The following is a 19265-nucleotide window of genomic DNA, read 5'->3' on the forward strand; positions in this document are numbered from 1 at the left end:
GCAGTGTGCAATTGCGCACGCGCGCAGTTAGAGGGAACACTGGACCCAAGGTTAACACACACCACAGCATAACTTGAACTATTTCCCAGACTTTCAATCTGAAAGGGCACAATAGCCACCATTATTTACTCCATGTACCTCCCTTGAGGTGGAGATAGAATTACCCCACACTCACACTCACATCCATACTGGAGTGGTCGTAGCGTGTGAAAGACGGGCCGGGCACAGACGGTCATCACCAAATCATCATCACTTCAATGCTGCTTTGTTTGCTGCTAACTCTTCATGCTTGCTTTGCACAGACGAGGAAGAAGAAGAAGTGGAGGTTGCAGATGAGGAGGGGATAGATGGAGGTAGTTGCGCTTCTGCAGCTTTTATTGCATGAATCCTTCCATGTTTAGAAATTAGAATAAATACATAAACACAAATATATATGCTATATAAGTAAATGAACACATACAAAAATCACGTACCGCATCGATTGTTTATCACTAATCAACCAAAAGTTTAAATGTTCAGGCAATTGAGCTGCCTCTTTGTTTGTATAACATTTTGTTGTAATAAAATACATGTTAAAATATATGACAAATACTCAACAACGTACTGTACATCACAAAATACATGACAAAATTGAACTAAAATATGTAAATAATAATAATAATAATAATTTCCTTGTATTGTCATTCTGTGTAACAATGTACACAGAACGAAATGTCGATTACACCTGACCCGTTGTAGCGAGCCGATGCAGCCGCAGCCAACAGAGGGCGCCGCCGACCACTTTTTAAGTCTTAGGAATGACTCGGCCGGGGCGCGAACCACCGACCTCCCAGTCTCAAAGCGGGCGCCTTACCATCTAGGCTACTGAGAAGAGAATCATTTACAAAAATTGGACAAAATAAATGACAAAATACACAACCAAATACATGACAAAAGAACAATACACACAACAAAAGCTGTAAAAACTTAAAACATAAAAAAATGACACAATAGATGAGGAAATACGGAACACAATACATGACAAAATACACAACTAAATACACAACAAAACACAGGACAAAATACACAAAAAATACACTACAAAATACATGACAAAATACAGAGCCAAACAGTGGATAGGGAAAATAGGGAAATAGGGAATAAGGAAAATACTGGACCATATACAAATATAGACAAAAAAAAATTCATAACAAAATACACAAACGAAAACTTACGACAAAATACGTGACAAAATACATGACAAAATAAATACCGAAACAAATTCAAGTCAAACTACATTACAAAATACACAACAAAATACACGGTAAAATACACGACAAAAGGCGTAAAAAATTAAAACATAAATAAAAGACACAATAAATGAGGAAATATAGAACAAAATACATGACAAAATACATGACAAATACAAAAATAAATAAATGACAATATACAGAACAAATACATGACAAAAGTTTGACATAATTTTTAATGTAAGCACATTATATCCTGTTTTACTATATTTTCATCTTGATTTTTTTATTGAAAAAAAAAAAAAAAACTTAAACAACAAGTATCTGCCAGTCGAACTCGAGATGTTTTACTAGGTCTTAAAAATTGTCTTTGTAAAATAACAAAATCAGCAATCAGCTGATCAATCATCAAAAAGAGCTAAATTATGTGCAATATTTTTGCTATATTGCTGTTTTTTTGTTGTGCAATCTAAAACGGCTTCAGCAAACATTATACGCAAGTTAATATCGTTCCCCGAACTACATCACGAGCAGGTAATTAGGTTGTAAAAAGAAAATAAATTGTAATCTGCTGTCATGGAGGAATGTTACAGTGACTCAGCTGATAAATGAATGACGGTAAAGATACTAAAAAATGGCATACTTTTTTGGATGCATCAAAAAACGATATTCCTGCATCACACTAGGCAAGGCCTAAATATGAATAAAATGATGACTCACAACACGTGGTAAGCTTTCTCTCCTGGCTTTGATCTCTTTGATCTCCGGCAAAACTCACATAAAATGTGACAGAAACAACATGAAAATAAATCCAAACATCATTTTTGCCGTTACTCCCCAAGCCTGCACAAAATTTAGTCATTTTATTCATATTTAGTTTCTTTTGTCTTTTATCAGCATATTTGGTATTGGAGTAATCCAAAAGTAATTGAAAGTAATCAAATTAAAGTAACCCTACCCAACCTTGATCGCGTAATAGTATGCAATTTTATTATATTTGAATTTGACTTAATATACAAAATCAGAGAACAACAAATCATTGCTTGGCGATTCCACTCCATCTTTAAATTTAAATCTATTTTTGCATAGATGACATCTAAGGTATTTTGAACGGTGTACACGGAACACACTTGCACACGCGTGCACAAACGCACACGCACTTTTCATTCCATCATCGCTGACAACAGACGACAGCTGCTTACTTTTTTTCTTTTGGTGTCACTCAACTGTCTTCTGTTGTTTTTCCACTCGATCAACTGGAAAAACTTCTTACCTCAAAGTCAAAAATGTAGAGCAGGCAAATTCATTAGCCTATTACTCATTCCTAAACTATATATCTGCGTTTTTGTGTGCTGATCATTAGATGGCGATGAGGAGCACGAAGAAGGTATGGACCGCTGCCAATATCACATATAATTACATTTTTTAGGAAGTCATCATATTTTAAAAAAATATCTACTTTTCTTGCATTTAAAAGACGGCAAGAAGAAGTCAAGGTGAGAAATTATGTTTTTTTTATGGTATTAAATTATATCAATGGATACACTCAACTTTAATTTTTTTAAGATATCAATACCAATTGATTGGGAATGCTGATGCGGTTATTTAGTATTCGATTTCACTTAAAGCGACAATGTGAATTATTTAGCGACTCTTTGTGGTCAAAAACAGTAAGTAATATTTAGTGCCTCCTAGTGGTACAAAAAACTCTTATTTAGTAAAAAAAGAAAAACGTTGCTTTGAAAACAAGGCAAAAATATAAAATTAATGTTCTTTCTTAGAAAAAAAGAATCAAAGTTCGAAAAGTTTGTATTTCTTTTACACAGTGGAATCCCCACTCAGGTCGGCGCATTGTTTGTCCGACATCTTGCCGCCACACTGTGCTCTGTGGCACTGACTAAAAAACACAGTGCCATCTAGTGGTCAAACATTACACACTGGGGCTTTAAATAACAAGCAACGACAAATGACCAGTCCTATACTATAAACAAGTATTCAAAAATATACTTGTTGGTCAAGACATTTGTATTTATTTGACATAAGATGAGCCTCAACCAGAGGGAGCTGACATCATTGGCATCATCTTGCTGCTACGGTTACCCTTAAACCCGGAAGCAAATAAAATGTGAAGACATTGGTGTCACGGGGAGACCGGACCAGAACGGAGGCAGGAGGCAGGAAGGGAGAACTCATTTGCGTTGACGATCAGAACTTTTATTTAGCAAAATAAAAGTCGTCCAACTATCAGGGACAAAACAAAACAAAAACACGCTTTACAGGCAAACAGGAACTAAGACCAGGGAATACTCACAAAACAGGTTTTAACTCAAAACGTGCAAACACAGATTTCCTCAAGACAGACAGAACAGAATAATGCAGAACAGAAAACGCAATGAACCAGCACCCGCAAAACCAACAACCCACCCTTAAGTAGCACACACGCAAATTAGCTGATTTACTACAGCCGGTGCCCAGGGGGCGGGGCCAGCCGGTCGCCACGGCTGGCCCCGCTGGACACGACAATTGATCACTTTGAGTCTCTGTAGTTTGTGTTTTTCTATGTGTTTTTTAGCATTTATTTTCGGTAGCTCTACGCAATACATCTGTTAAAGTGTCATACTGGCAAAAATGTTTTTAATGACAAACTAAATATGGTTAAAATTAAATGTGAAAATAATTTTGATTTTAAATTCAAATTTATGCAAGGAGCTTTCCTAAATATTTCATTTATGAAAGTCACATATTACCTTAGATGTTGGTTTTAATTTCAAATAAAAACAGAAATTTTAGGGATCTATCAACAGCATCACAGCTGAAAATTTATGTGCGTAATTGCCCAAAGTAACAGGTTTAAATGAATAAATATGAAGGGATATTTGTCAAAATGCTCGATATCTGTACTTTATACTTAGCCGAACTGAACATTTTTGTTTGAATGAATTGAACACATTTCAAAAAATAAAATCTCAAAAATAATTTGTTTTTTTTTTCAATGATGACTTTTGGTTAGGCCCGGATTTGTTCCCCTTTTGTCCACTCCCAAAATCCCGGATGGGGAAAGAGTGGACTTTGATGTAAGTTTTTGTTTTTAACTCAAATAATTATTTCTATCTCAATGATTGATGGAGAGACTGGCCAAGAATACGCTTTGTTTTGTTAGGACATCCACCGTAAACGTATGGAAAAGGACCTGACGGAGCTCCAGACGCTGATTGAGGATCACTTTGAGAAGCGCAAAAAGGAGGAAGAGGAGCTTCACAGCCTCACCGACCGCATCGTGAGTTTGCCCGTCGCCTTTTGATGACATCATCAACCAGCGACACGCTCCCGTCTCCTTTCTGACTTTTCAGGAGAAGCGCCGGTCCGAGAGAGCCGAGCAGATGAAGATAAGAGCTGCCAGGGAAAAAGAACGACATAACAAAATGGCCGTAAGTGTAGATGTCGTCATAGGCATGGATTTACACTCTATATGGATGGAAACAACTGTGGCATTTTCGCTGTGTGAGCAAAAAATAGAATAGAAATGTTACGAAGAAATCTTTCCACACATACGGCTTTCTAGCAAGTATCATTTATCTCCGTACGACAAGTCCAGAGTTCCTTGCAAGGCCAAAATATCCCAGATAAGACAAAATAGTTCTAAAAAAATCTAACAAAAAAGAATTAGCTTGTTTTTATTTCCCTGTACAAAAAAATTGTTATATGGCGTACACAATTCAAAATGATCGAAAAAAGTATATGATACAGGTAAAACGTATAAGTTGACATTGCAGTGAACCAAAAAGGGGTGGAAATGATTTCAACTTATCACTTAAAACTGATATTTATTTGCCATCTTGTGGACGTTATTGGAAAGCAAAAAATGTGGTGTTAATATCTAAACGTGAAAGGATCATTTCAGACAACAAATAATAATACCGTGCGTGTTTCTGTAGTGCAGTGGTTAGCAAATTCGCCTGACATGTGAAAGGTCCACCGTTCAAGACCGGATGCATGTATATAGGCCTGAAGAGGGATGGGTACCACCAGGCTGTACTTGCCCATGATCAGGGTAGGGTAGGGTTACTTTAACTGGATTACTTTCAATGACTTTTGGATTACTCCAATACCAAATATGCTAATAAAAGACAAAATAAAACTAAATATGAATAAAATGATGACTCACAACACGTGGTAAGCTTTCTCTCCTGGCTTTGATCTCCGGCAAAACTAACATAAAATGCGACTGAAACAAAATGAAAATAAATCCAAACAGCTTGCCAACATCATTTTTGCCGTTCCATGTATTCCGTAACTCCCCAAGCCTGCACAAAATTTAGTAATTTTATTCATATTTAGTTTCTTTTGTCTTTTATTAGCATATTTAGTATTGGAGTAATCCAAAAGTAATTAAAGGTAATCCAGTTAAAGTAACCCTACCCAACCCTGCCCATGATACACCACAGGAAACCCTATGACCTGTGTAGTTAAGGGATCCAAGTTTTTTCGAAATAACTTTATGAATTTAAAAACAATCCAACTGCTATGTTGCAATATTGTATGTATTAAAATGTCTTTTGTTTTGTTATCTGCAATATGATTGGTTGGCCGACTTGAGCACTTGTGCTAATGTGCGGCTTTCTATGGGAAGCTGATTTAAGCGAAAATCTCAATTAGGCCCAAAAAGTGAGCGTATGCACCTATGTTGTTAGTCTGGCAATAAATTCTCATCACATTTTTACCATTTTTGTTTAGCGGGCCAAGTGAAACCCTGATGGGCCACATGTGGCCCGCGGGCCATATTATTCCTCATGCTGAAATGAAACCTTTCAGTGCCTATTTACATGGCTTTACATAAACAGAACACTGGCTATAGTCTGCCTATTCCCTGCATGTAGACATAATCAATGCTCTACTCTTATGAAAATACAGTGGGACCTCGCTACTTCGCGGTTCGACCTTCGCGGGTTAAGAGCTTCGTGGGTCTAAAAAATAATAATAGTTAAAATAATAATAATAATAATAAAATGATATCAACAAAAAAAATAAAAAATGAATAATAATGAAAAATATTACATTAAAATTAGAAATTACATTATTTGACAAAATTTGAAAACAAAATATTCAATTAGAAGTAGTAATTGTATCATTTTACAAAATTTTAAAACACAAAGAAATGCACGTATACGCTAAGCGTCACAGCCATAAACGCAAGCTCATTGGCCAGCACTCGCTGAATACTCGACTCCCCATTGGCCCATTCACTGCAGTAGACCACGCTTGCCTCGTATACAGTACAGTACTGTACGCTTCTCGCCATAGCTCGCAGTTAGTTAGCCTAAAAGTTTTTTGAAGCCCTTCGTGATGCCTCCCAAACGCTCTCTATCCCTTGGTGCATCTAGTGAACCGAAGAAAAAGCGAAAATTGTTAACGTTTAACGAAAAAGTGAGTTTATTGGACAAGTTGAAAGCAGGAAATAGCTACGCGAGCGTAGCCCGATAATATGGCCTGAATGAATCCACGGTACAGTACATAAAGAAGGAAGAGAAGAACATCCGCAAAATTGCTGCAATATCTTTCACGAAAGATGCCAAAAGGGTTGTAAACACCCAGAATAAGACCATGGTGCGAATGGAAAATGTACTGCAAAGGTTTTTTGTTTTTTTTTGAAGGGGCTACTTTGCAGATTTTCACTTTTCACGGGTGGTTTTGGTCCCCATTAACCGGGTCTAAAAAATAATAATAATAAAATAAAATAATTAAAAAATTATAATAATATTTTTTTTTCTTTTTAGCATTTTTGAAGGGGCGTCGCTACTTCGCGGATTTTCACTTTTCGCGGGTGGTTTTGGTCCCTATTAACCGCGATAACCGAGGTCCCACTGTATGGCCAAGAACGTACTACAATAATGGCTAATTTATACAGTATGCGCATATGTGACTAGGTCCATATAGAAGTTTTATTACCTTGCTTTTAACTGTATATATTCTCAAATGTATTTTACAAAAAAATGAAAAGCACTTTTTGGCATTAATCAGTCCTAAAAAGTGACTGAACATGTTTTATCTTACTGACCATCTATTTCTTAAATTTTATTTTTTACAAAATAAATGCATGCAACATGTCTTTATTTTCAGCATGCTCATCAAGTACATTCGGATATAGTGGTTTTTACATTGTACAGATGCAAGTTGCATACAGTAGATAAGAACAGAAATAGTTTTTCTACGTAAACTCAGTTTATAAACAAGCGGGTCTCACATAGTGTACTTAAACTCTCAGGGTAACCAAAGGCACTCTTGGGAGTATGTGATATTTAAAAATTCATTTCAATACAAGTCCCTATATAAACAAGTTTTAAAAATATTTAGATTCACTCATATAAATAATTCAGAAAAGTCTAATTTCACAAAACGTGTTCACTGGACGTTCTATAGTCATGAAATAAGTTGTGTGTTATCTCTAAAACCCCCAAAATTGGAACTTATGAGTTTTTAAACGTTTTCAAATCCCTACAAAACTAGACCCAGTCATACGCTATATAATGGGTATCCATTATCAAGTGTGGCCCACACCATATACAGTACCACTACTTGGTAAAAAAAACATGTTATATACTTTGCACACTTGTACAGCTTTTTGTCTTTTTTTGTAATATTCAAATATTAAAATTAAACAGTAACATTTTTGTTATTACTAAGAAAACTATATAGGTATAACATGTGTGGGTGTTCTTGGTAGATTGTATCAATTACTATGTATTTTTGGGACCCTCAGAACAAAGAGGATAGATATGTGATAAGTTTATATTTTAATGAATGAATTTTGTACTTGCAAGGAGAACAGGAGGAGACTGTAAAAATATCTCATCTAATCTCATTAGCTGCACCGCTTATCCTCAGTAGGGTCGCGGGGGTGCTGGAGCCCAACCCAGCAATCATCGGGCAGTGGGCAGTGGGCAGGGGACACCCTGAACTGGTTGCCAGCCAATCGCAGGGCACACAGGGACAGACAACTCGCTCGCTCATTCACACCTAGGGACAATTTGGACTGGCCAATCCACCTGAAATGCATGTCTAGAATGTGGGAGGAAACCGGAGTGCCCGGAGGAAACCCACGCAAGCACGGGGAGAACATACAAACTCCGCACAGGAAGTCCGGTAGCTGGATTTGAACCCACACAGGAGGTTCCCAAGACTTTAGGTACTGTGCCGCACATGCGCTAACCGCTGCGCCGCCATGCTGCCCCCTGTAAAAATATAAAAACTCATAATGTCAAAAACAAAATATGTTCTAAAAACCCTCCCTGAGCCCTTTCTTTTCATTAAATCCCCTAGGTTACCCCAAGCAGATCTGCCCTAAATGGTGTGGGTATCAAATAACAACTACATTATTGGCTGGTTGAGATAATGATTAAAAACAGTTCATAATAGTAAAAAATACAAACAGTCAGGTATTATACTAATTTATGCAATCTCATTTTCAGGTGTCCAATAATGAAAAACAGAAAAACCCCATCAATATCTCTCCTCTATATAAACAACTGCTTAAAGAAATGTAAAATACTTCACCTAAAAAGAAAATCTCTATGTCAATTTCTCAGGAGGAGAAAGCAAGGAAGGAGGAAGAAGAGGCCAAGAAAAAAGCAGACGATGAAGCCAGGAAAAAGATGATTTTAAGCAACCTCAGCTTCACCGGCTATAAAGTACAAAATGTTCATGATCCCGGATTCTTCAGAAACTTTGTGGGTTATAATATCTCTGTTGTGTTACGGCAGACGCAAACGGGAACCAAGCGAGTGACGGAGCGAGAGAAGAAGAAAAAGATCCTCAGCGACCGCAGGAAAGAGTTAAACATTGAAAACCTGAGGGAAGACAAACTCAGGTACGAGAATGTATCGCTTTATTATTCCATCAAACAATCTAGAATAGAATAGAATAGAATAGAATAGAATAGAATAGAATAGAAAATACCTTTATTGTCATCGTTACAACATCGGTTGAATACATTGTGACAACGAAATTGGACGTGGCACTCCAGGTCCACATTTTACAGTGAGGATAAAGAAAACAAAGAGATAAAGGAACAAAGAAGATGTCTGTACTGTCCTTGATTGCATAGGCTTTGTTTTCTTCCGGAAGGGGGTGTATGAGGGGGTGAGGGACAGACAGAGATGGCCGGATCCAACTAGATGTTACTGTATAGACCAGGGGTGTCAAACTCATTTTAACTCGGGGGCCACACGATGGAACAAACATTCTGTCGGGGGCCGGACTAGTAGATTAAAGAGAAAGAAAAAGAGAGATAAAGAAATAAGAAAAAGAGGGAGGGAAAAGAAGAGAGAGGGCAGGGCAAAGATAGAGAGAGAGGGAGAGAGCGTGAGAAACAAAAGAGAAGTCGTGATAAAGGGGGAAAAGAAAGGGAGAGAAAGAAAGAAATCCAAAGAGAAATAGAAGGACAGAAAGAGAGAAAAGAGAAAAAGTGCGAAGGGTAGGAAGAGAGAAAGAGAAAAGAGAGAAAAGGAAAAAAGGAAGTAAGAGCAAAATAAGTTAAAAAGACACAGAGAGAGAAAGAGACAAAGAGCAACAAAGGAAGAGAAAAAGAGAGACACAGAGAGTGAAAGAGACAGAGACAGAGAGTGGGAGAAAAGGGTGAAGAAGAGAGAGAGAGAGAGAGAGAGAGAGAGAGAGAGAGAGAGAGAGAGAGAGAGAGAGAGAGAGAGAGAGAGAAAGAAATACAGGTACAGTGTCTTTGTTCGAGGCACCTGGCTTTGGCAACAAGTTGACATATTTCAACCTGCAGCTTGTTTTTCTCTTGCGCTTCTCTGAGTGTCGTCTCGCGGGCCGGATTCAATCCCTTAGCGGGCCTGATCCGGCCCGCTGGCCGCCTGTTTGACACCTGTGGTATAGTGTTTTTTTCCCAGTGTTTTTTCCCTAATTGCTCAGTCCACGTATTGAATGAATCTAAAGATCGTGTGTACGTTTTTGTATGTATGCAGGGAAAAGGCCAATGAATTGATGGATTGGATCCGGCAGCTGGAGGCCGAGAAGTTTGAACTTCAGTACAAATATACCAAGCAGAAATACGAGGTGAGGCAGGAATTTATTATATTATTTGGGTTGACTATGAAAATTCAAAACACTAGATCACATCATATTCCCAATTTGTGAGGTTGTCTAGATAAAAGTTTTCTGAATTATTTGGCAATGGGTGCAAGGAGGATTGTGTCTGATGAGGAAAAATTAGAATTACAAAGAAATCAATCGACATTTTGGTCATCATTTGATTGGCAGAGCAAAAAGCAATATATAAACTATAGCATAGAAAATTACAGTACATTAACTTCATAGATACCATTACTGCCTCACTCTGTATCTGCAGATGCCCAGCACAGTAATACGTTTCATACCAATTGTATCAATAATATTCGTAATATTAGGTGAAAAGTCAACAATTTAGAAAAAGAAAATCAAACCTCTGAGAAGTTAAATAAGAAAAGTGTTCAACACTGAATAAATATAACCATTTTATATATTTTTAGTCCTCTATTTTTATGATGACAGGCACTTACCTGCCTCTGCATACTGAACGTCACTGGCATTCAATAAAAAAAAAAGTATGTTTATCTTAATTATTTATGTATCATTTCATATGTAACTATTTTCCTTTAATGGTATACATATTCCGATCATCTATTTCTTTACTTGTCAATTTGTATTTTCAGTACTTTTCTTATATTGTAAAAGATGTACCGTACTTTCCGCACTATAAGGCGGACATAAAATCTATTTTTTTTTTTAAAAGCTGACTATGCGCCTTATAATCCGGTGCGCCTTATATATGGATCAATATTGAATTCCAAGGTCTAGCAACTAAGAGAAGCAGTATATGTTTTCAACTGTTAATTAATTATTTGATATTTCAAATATTTTTGTATATATATATATATATATATATATATATATATATATATATATATATATATATATATAAAATGGGCTCCAGCACCCCCGCAACTGAGGATAACAGGTGCAGATTAAAATCCCCAAAAAAAGAAAAGCATGTGTTTTTACTTTTTTACTTCGAAAGATGATTAATTGAAGTATTTTACTACATTTCCCCCTTCATTTTTCTAACAAGAATTTTTGCCAACTGCAATATTTTTGGTTAAAGCTATTTATTTATTTATTACAAATGGTTTAAACCCAAGCAGCAAGGTTTTTTATAAACCCTATCAAATAAAGTGGTGATATTATTTTTAATTCATTATGTCCAATCTTAGGGGTGGGCAGACTTTTTTGAGACACGGGCTGCAAAGAGTGAATAAATGTGGCGCTAAATATTGTTATTTTCATTTCATATTATCAATTGGGGCAGCACGGCGGCGCAGTGGTTAGCGCGTGTGCGGCACAGTTCTAAGGCCGTGGGAACCTCCTGCGTGGGTTCAAATCCAGCTTCCGGCCTAACTGTGCGGAGTTTGTATGTTCTCCCCGTGCTTGCGTGGGTTTCCTCCGGGCACTCTGGTTTCCTCCCACATTCCAAAAACATGCATTTCAGGTGAATTGGTCGGTCCAAATTGTCCCTAGGTGTGAATGAGCGAGCGAGTTGTCTGTCCCTGTGTGCCCTGCGATTGGCTGGCAACCAGTTCAGGGTGTCCCCTGTCCCCTGTCCCCTGCCTACTGCCCGATGATTGCTGGGATGGGCTCCAGCACCCCCGCGACCCTACTGAGGATAAGCGGTGCAGCTGATGAGATGAGATTATCAATTGGACTTGAAACCCAGTTTTAACACTGCATAATAAATGAAGTCCTGTTTTGAATCACTAATTGTGATAACAAGCATTGAAAAAAGAGAACTATCCTGATATATAAAATAATACATTTAATTTAAAAATGTATTAAAAAAAAACAAGACTTCTTTGAATTTTAGCCTTGAACGCAGTACCTATTGATGCTCCATGGAAAAAAAAACATTATTTATCAGGGACACACACAAAAGACTTAGCGCTTGTGCAGCACAGTTCATGTCATGGGAACCTGTCGTGGGTTCAAATCCAGCTCCAGACTTCCTGTGCGGAGTTTGTATGTTCTCCCCGTGCTTGCGTGGGTTTCCTCCGGGCACTCTGGTTTCCTCCCACATTCCAAAGACATGCATTTCAGGTGAATTGGTCGGTCCAAATTGTCCCTAGGTGTAAACGAGCGAGTGAGTTGTCTGTCCCCGTGTGCCCTGCGATTGGCTGGTTCAGGGTGTCCCCTGCCCACTGCCCGATGTTTGCTGGGATGGGCTCCAGCGCCCCCGCGACCCTACTGAGGATAAGCGGTGTAGCTAATGAGATGAGATGAAGTATTTAAACTCCTTACTGCATGTATTCATGTATAATGCACCCCCTAAATTTGGATTAAAAATCAGTGTGAAATTTTCACTTTTTTGAGCATTGTAAGTGACAAATGTTAAATACATGTGGCCATGATTAAAATCATCCAGTGATTATATAAACCATAAACTCTATACCAACATAAACTTCACAAAGTATTTATTTAATGTCCTTCTAAGTCCGATTCATCACCAGATAGACCAAAGAGTTGTTTCCATTGTTGTACTTTTTTTGCGTTTCATCATATCTTTCAGGACGACATTCTGTTTTCTCCATTCTCTGACCTTCATCTCTGGTACTGTGAATGTAAAATAGTGTGACAATGAGATAAAAAATTGAATGCAATATCATTGATGGTCTAATGCAGGGGTGTCAAACTCATTTTAACACAGGGGCCACACGATAGAACATTCTGTCGGGGGCCGGACTAGTAGATTAAAGAGAAAGAAAAAGAGATAAAGAAATAAGAGAAAGAGGGAGGGAAAAGGAGAGAGAACGGGACAAAAAAAGGAGAGAGAGGGAGAGAGCGTGAGAAACAAAAGACAAAAAGTTGTGAGAAAGGGGGAAAAGAAAGGGAGAGGAAGAAAGAAATCCAAAGAGAAATAGAAAGACAGAAGGAGAGAAAGGACAAAAGAAAGCGCGAAGGGCAGGAAGAGAGAAAGAGAAAAGAGAGAAAAGCAAAAAAGGAAGTTAGAGCAAAAGAGGTTAAAAGACACACAGAGAGAAAGAGACAAAGAGCAACAAAGGAAGAGAAAAAGAGAGACACAGAGAGTGAAAGAGACAGAGACAGAGTGGGAGAAAAGGGTTGGAAAAGAGAGAGAGAGAGAGAGAGAGAGAGAGAGAGAGAGAGACTTGACTAGAAATAAATACAAGTACAGTGTCTTTGTTTGAGGCACCTGGCTTTGGCAACATCAAGTTGACATATTTCAACCTGCAGCCTGTTCTTCTCTTGCGCTTCTCCTTAGCGGGCCTGATCTGGTCCGCGGGCCGCCTGTTTGACACCTGTGGTCTAGTGGTTAAGATCCGGCAACTTCACCGAGGCGACCTGGGTTAAATTCCCATTGCATCCGATGTTTACGAATGTGGTCAGCGATATTTTTGTCAATCATTGCACAAACCTCTCCATGTACTATAAAATCTTGTGTACAACACACACCCCAAGTTCTTTTTAGGTACAGTACATATTTCTTTATTGTTTTACCAATGTTGTTTAGCTGGCCTGGCGAGCAGCAATTTGTTGGGAGATTCACAAGTGGAAAAATAAATGTTGAGAATTAATGATTTAGCAAACGTTTTGCAAACACAAGCGAGAGATACCAAATGCTGTCAAGTTGGGCCTCACTCACTTTAACTCCATCCATCCATTATCTGCACCGCTTATCCTCAGTAGGGTCGCGGGGGCGCTGGAGCCCATCCCAGATATCTTCGGGCAGTGGGCAGGGGACACCCTGAACTGGTTGCCAGCCAATCGCAGGGCACACAGGGACAGACAACTCGCTCGCTCATTCGCACCTAGGGACAATTTGAACCGGCCAATTAGCCTGACATGCATGTTTTTGGAACGTGGGAGGAAACCGGAGTGCCCGGAGGAAACCCACGCAAGCACGAGGGAGAACATGCAAACTCCACACAGGAGGTTTGATCTCACGACCTCAGAACTGTGCCGCACACGCGCTAACCACTGCCCCGCCGTGCTGCTCACTTTAACTCAATTTAGTAATTTGTTGTCATTTAAATCTTGAAAAAAATTTCAATAATAAATACTACAGGCCCAATTTAATGTTAATCAACTAGCTATACCACAATAAGAGCAACGATTAAAAAAAATACACATCCAACTTTTCTGGTCTGTATCTAATACCTAACATGTACCTTCACACACACACAGGTGACTGTGCTGAGGAACCGCGTCTCCGACCATCAAAAAGTGTAAGTACAGATTAAACTACTTTCCTCACCATCAATATAGACACATAGAATAGAATAGAATAGAATAGAATATACCTTTATTGTCATTGTTACAAAATGGGTTAACATATTGTGACAACGAAATTGGGCATGACACTCCAGTTTTACACATTCACAGTGAGGTATGAGCCAAGAATATAAAGGAACAGAGAAGATAAGGTTATAAAACAAGGGGGATAAGCGACATTGCATTAAGAGATACAGTGGAACCTCAGTTCTCGACCATAATCCGTTCCAGAACCCTGTTCGAAAACCGATTTGTTTGATCACCGAAATCATTTTTCCCATTAAAAATAATGTAAATCGTTTTAATCCGTTCCAACACCCTGAATGTTTACCTTGAATGTTTAACGTAAACATAAAGCTAACCCAGGCTAATCGTACGTCCGCGTTATCGTAATCTTCCGTACGAAAGATTACGCTAAAATGAACGTGTAAAAAAAAAAAATCAGGTTGTTCACAAGTCATTTAGCACCCAGGTCTCCACAGCAAGTGGTGAGCGGTTCATTGGAAAGGGAGCTTCGTTCCAACACCCTGAATGTTGGGCTCCATTCCAACACCCTGAATGTTTACCTTGAATGTTCAACGTAAACATAAAGCTAACCAGGCTAATCGTACGTTCGCGTTATCGTAATCTTCCGTACAAAAGATTACGCTAACATGTAAAAATTAAAAAAAAGGATAAAGAAAAGAATTATGAATATAATTTCTTACCTTTGTGGTGGTCAGCAGAAGGCGCAGGTGGATGGTGGGGAGAGAATCAGAAACTCGCACACCTTCATATTTTGCTATTATTTCTTTCTTAAATGCAATAGTTGTACGCACTACTTTTCTTTTTTCACCTGTAGCAACTTTGCTGCTTGCACTGACTTTCTCCGGAGGCATAATTAGGGGCTAAAACACTTGGTACACCTATATTCAAAGCGAAAGCAAAACGAAGCACGTCCGCACGCGATAACAGTTGGTCACGAAAAGAGCGATCTACACCCGTACGCCGCTCAGCGTCGCACCCTAGCGTACGCACTCACGCATTACCGGCGTTCGAACTCTGATTTTTTGACCGAGCAGCAAAGCAAGAATTTCTCGAAATTTTTGGTCGGACTCCGATTTGTTCGAATTGAGAGGCGTTTGAAAACCGAGGTTACACTTTAATCTCATGTAAAAAAAAAAAAACGCAGAATGAGGCTCTTTAGAACGGGCTCTTAAGCAGTTGTGAGGATCGAATACCAGTCTGCTAAGTGGGCTCCGCCGAGGCTCATGTGGGACAAAACGCTGCTTTAAGTGTAACCAGCGTATGCATAGTTTGGGGCTAGCGCCACGGTCTCAAAGGGTTGACGGAGGGACAAGGGCCAACAGCTGGAGGGTCTTAGGTGCAACGCGATCATTCATTGACTCCAACGCCATTCAAATCATGTTGGACTTCCCTTTGGAGCACTCGAGGCCGCCTTCCCAGATCATGGAGTCATTGTTGGATATGAACAAGAGTTCTAAAAACGACAGCATGACAACAGCCAATGCATGCATTCTATCTATCTATCTACCTACCTTGGTCATATGAAATGAAATGAAATGATCTGCATTTATATCGCGCTTTTCAAGTCAAGACTTCCCAAAGCGCTTTACAGTGTGCTTCACATTTCCCAATAGCGGCCGTGCAACCATGTAAGGCGCTAACCTGCTTATTGGGGGTATTAGGGGTTCAGTGTCTTACCCAAGGACACTTCGACATGTAACACGGAGGGGCCGGGATTCGAACCGCGATCTCTTGATCCCAAGACGAGCGCTGCAACATAAAAACAGCTACTAGTCCCAAAATACAAAGACTTTTAACACAAGCTATGTCAAAATTGGCTGGATATTTTATTTATTTATTACAAATGTGTTCCTTAACATCCTAATTTTTGCACCAGTACACACAGCAGCTGGATATGCTGTTTTTGAACTGTCGGTTCCTCAAGAGGGGTGACGACAGCAAGACGAACACATACAATAACAAAGAAAATAAAAGGGAAAAAAATAGCAAAAGAACATACATGTCACCCGGGTCAGGGTGACACAACAACAGCAGGGCCTGATAGCTTTCACTGGTTTACCCCTGCCGCATCATACGGGTGCCCAGCCCATCACCTTCTAAACATCCCACTATCCTTTCACAACACCTCTCCACTCCTTCCTCCTCCTTCCATGCATTCACTCATAGAAAAAAAAAACACCAAATAGCAAACGCTTGAATTGTTACCGAGCTGGCTGTTTCTTCGGATTGGTCACATATTATGTGGCAAAACAACAACCCAAAAAATTTAAAAAAGCAACAGTTTAGTTTGCCTAAGTAGTCATTGTTTGCGTTGACTAATACCGGACTGTAAGTCGCAGTTTTTTTTTATAGTTTGGCTGGGGGTGCGATTTATACTTGACATTATCAATACATTAATACCTGCAGGGTTGGGTAGGGTTACTTTGACTTGATTACTTTCAATTACTTTTGGATTACTCCAATACCAAATATGCTAATAAAAGACAAAACAAACTAAATATGAATAAAATGACTAAATTTTGTGCAGGCTTGGGGAGTAACAGAACACATGGAATGGCAAAAATGATGTTGGCAAGCTGTTTGGATTTATTTTCATTTTTTTCTGTCGCATTTTATGTTAGTTTTGCCGGAGATCAAAGAGATCAAAGAGATCAAAGCCAGGAGAGAAAGCTTACCACGTGTACCATACCTGTCAACCTCCACGGCATGGAGCCGCGGAGGTTGACAGGTATGGTACATACATGGAGGCAGATTTAAGGTATTTAGTAACGGCTTCAATGTAGCATAATGTAGCGGAGTAAGAATACCCTTTCTTCTTCACAAATCTACTGAGTAAAAGTAAAAAGTATAGTGATTAAAAAAAAGTACAAAATGTCTTACTCAAGTAAATGTAATGGAGTACATTTAACTGGTTACTACCCACCTCTGCTAGACAGTTTGTATGAGAAGCTGATTTATTCCTGACCATTTATTCTATTTCTTTTTTTTCCAGTTCAAAGGTCAACAGGGGAAAGCGGGGCCTGAGAAAGTAACAAGACAGACCCCTGGTTTTTCTCATTACAAGTTGCCCGACATCTAAAATAAAAATAAATCATCATCATGATTGCATGAAAGATAAAGTGCAAGAATGAATAAAAGTGTCAAAATGACTTTTTGTGTCTGTGTGTTTTGTTAAGTGCGGGAACAAAAACGTTTGAATGGCATCATGGAAATAATTGCAACTAATATCATTTCTGTTATGTAATATGTATTACAGGCGCTGTTCCCTCTAAGCTGCGCGCGTGCGCGATTGCGCACTGCTAGCACATTCTCAGCGCACAAGAAAATCTAGCCAGCGCACAAAAATGAGGGCTCAAGATTACTAATTAAGAAGCGACTTAAGTCAACGTTACAGTGCATGAAGGTAAAAATACACGGGTTCCCCTGACGTTGTGTCCTAAATGCGGAATTTTGAAGTCGAGTCGAAGTAGAACGAAGTTGAGTAAAGTTAGTAGAGAACCGGCTTCTTCGGCTCGGCTCACTAAAAGGAAACGACTCTTTCGGGTCCTAAACGGCTCTTCAGGTTGTTTTTGTTTCTTTCATCCCTATATGACCAAATATCATGTAAAATTATGCACAACATGACTTAAAGGAAGGGGGGAATAGAACAAAAAAGAAAAAAAATACCAAAATGAAAAAGTAGTGAAAAGCTGAGAAAAAAAGAAGGAAATTTTTTGAAAAAAAGCCAGAAAAAAAGAAAAGAAAGAAATGTAGGAAACAAGTAAATAGAGAACAAAAATAAAAAATTAACAAAAAAAGTTGAAAAAAAACAAAAACTTTGTGTTGCATTCAAATAATTTCCAGTGAATCTTGTTGTCAACATTGTACTTCCACTAAAAAATGTGATTAAGTACAGTTCTGTATCTTACAACCGACTAAATAAGCCTCCAAAAATGTTAATATTATGCGACAAAATATATCAGGAAATAAAAAGAAATGGATATCTTGTGAAAGAATTGTAAGAACAAACAACGTTTGTAGGCCGTACAACCTTTGCAATAGTACATGAGTCAATTCATTCAAATATGAAAAAATGTTTTGCATTGCCAGAAACTCAGCAAAATATAACGTGATGTCAAGTTTTGGACATGTTTGATAATGATTTAGTTGCCACACTTGGGATTGCTGTTGCTCACTGTTGTTTCAAGCGTTGCTCACCGACTTTGTGTGAACGCTCAGACCCGTAAGGAAAATTACAGGGAACATTGATTACAGGACTTAAAGGTTGTGTTCAAAATATTCTATTCTATATCATTGTGTGAGCCAACACTCATTTAATGACGACATGCCGTTACCAATGAACTGAGTTGTTTCCTGTATTATTATTAGTTTTTAATACACATCGGCATCCTCAGAGTCCGGTGCGACTCCTGCCAAGCACGGCTTCAAATCAAATATAACAGCATTAAGTCAATAAGCTCTTTATAGGCTGCTGCCATGCAGACTTTTGAGAGGCGCTCAAGCGTGTTTAAAAAAAAAAAAAAGGCTCGTGAATTGGAAACATCATCTGTGAGGCCGCTGGTGGCTCAAAGGTAAGCCAAGGTCAAAAATAAGTCTATCCGGCAGTTGTGTGGAACTGAGAAGGCAAGTTTTGCTTTGTTTTTGACTTGACAGCCAAAGAAAGGGTAATTATTTGTGTTT

The 19265-nt window shown here is 38.6% G+C and overlaps 1 protein-coding gene across 2 annotated transcripts; it reads left to right on the forward strand.

The window, feature by feature from the left end:
- The first annotated feature begins 286 nt into the window (after window positions 1-286).
- tnnt2b (troponin T type 2b (cardiac)) lies at window positions 287-17734 on the forward strand. Of its 2 annotated transcripts, XM_088337263.1 has the most exons (11): window positions 289-353; window positions 2593-2616; window positions 2707-2725; window positions 4240-4303; window positions 4390-4506; window positions 4580-4657; window positions 8813-8914; window positions 8987-9093; window positions 10208-10298; window positions 14472-14512; window positions 17578-17734. In XM_088337263.1, the coding sequence occupies exons 5-11, from the start codon at window positions 4408-4410 to the stop codon at window positions 17615-17617; spliced, it is 558 nt and encodes a 185-aa protein (XP_088193389.1). In that variant the 5' UTR covers window positions 289-353; window positions 2593-2616; window positions 2707-2725; window positions 4240-4303; window positions 4390-4407; the 3' UTR covers window positions 17618-17734. The 2 variants fall into 2 exon arrangements, with proteins under 2 accessions (XP_088193388.1, XP_088193389.1); XM_088337262.1 differs by having other exon boundaries at window positions 287-353; window positions 8813-9093.
- Window positions 17735-19265: the final 1531 nt, after the last annotated feature.

The sequence above is a fragment of the Urocampus carinirostris genome, chromosome 6 (assembly GCF_059441175.1).
Source record: "Urocampus carinirostris isolate Australia breed hairy pipefish chromosome 6, RoL_Ucar_1.0, whole genome shotgun sequence".
In the NCBI taxonomy this organism is placed as follows: domain Eukaryota; kingdom Metazoa; phylum Chordata; class Actinopteri; order Syngnathiformes; family Syngnathidae; genus Urocampus; species Urocampus carinirostris.

Excerpts from the sequence above, each read along its gene's own strand:
- tnnt2b (XM_088337262.1), top strand. The coding sequence starts at position 4,408 with ATGGAAAAGGACCTGACGGAGCTCCAGACGCTGATTGAGGATCACTTT. Across the intron at positions 4,658-8,812 it reads AACGACATAACAAAATGGCC|GAGGAGAAAGCAAGGAAGGA; the intron begins GTAAGTGTAGAT and ends TCAATTTCTCAG. Across the intron at positions 14,513-17,577 it reads GTCTCCGACCATCAAAAAGT|TTCAAAGGTCAACAGGGGAA; the intron begins GTAAGTACAGAT and ends TTTTTTTTCCAG.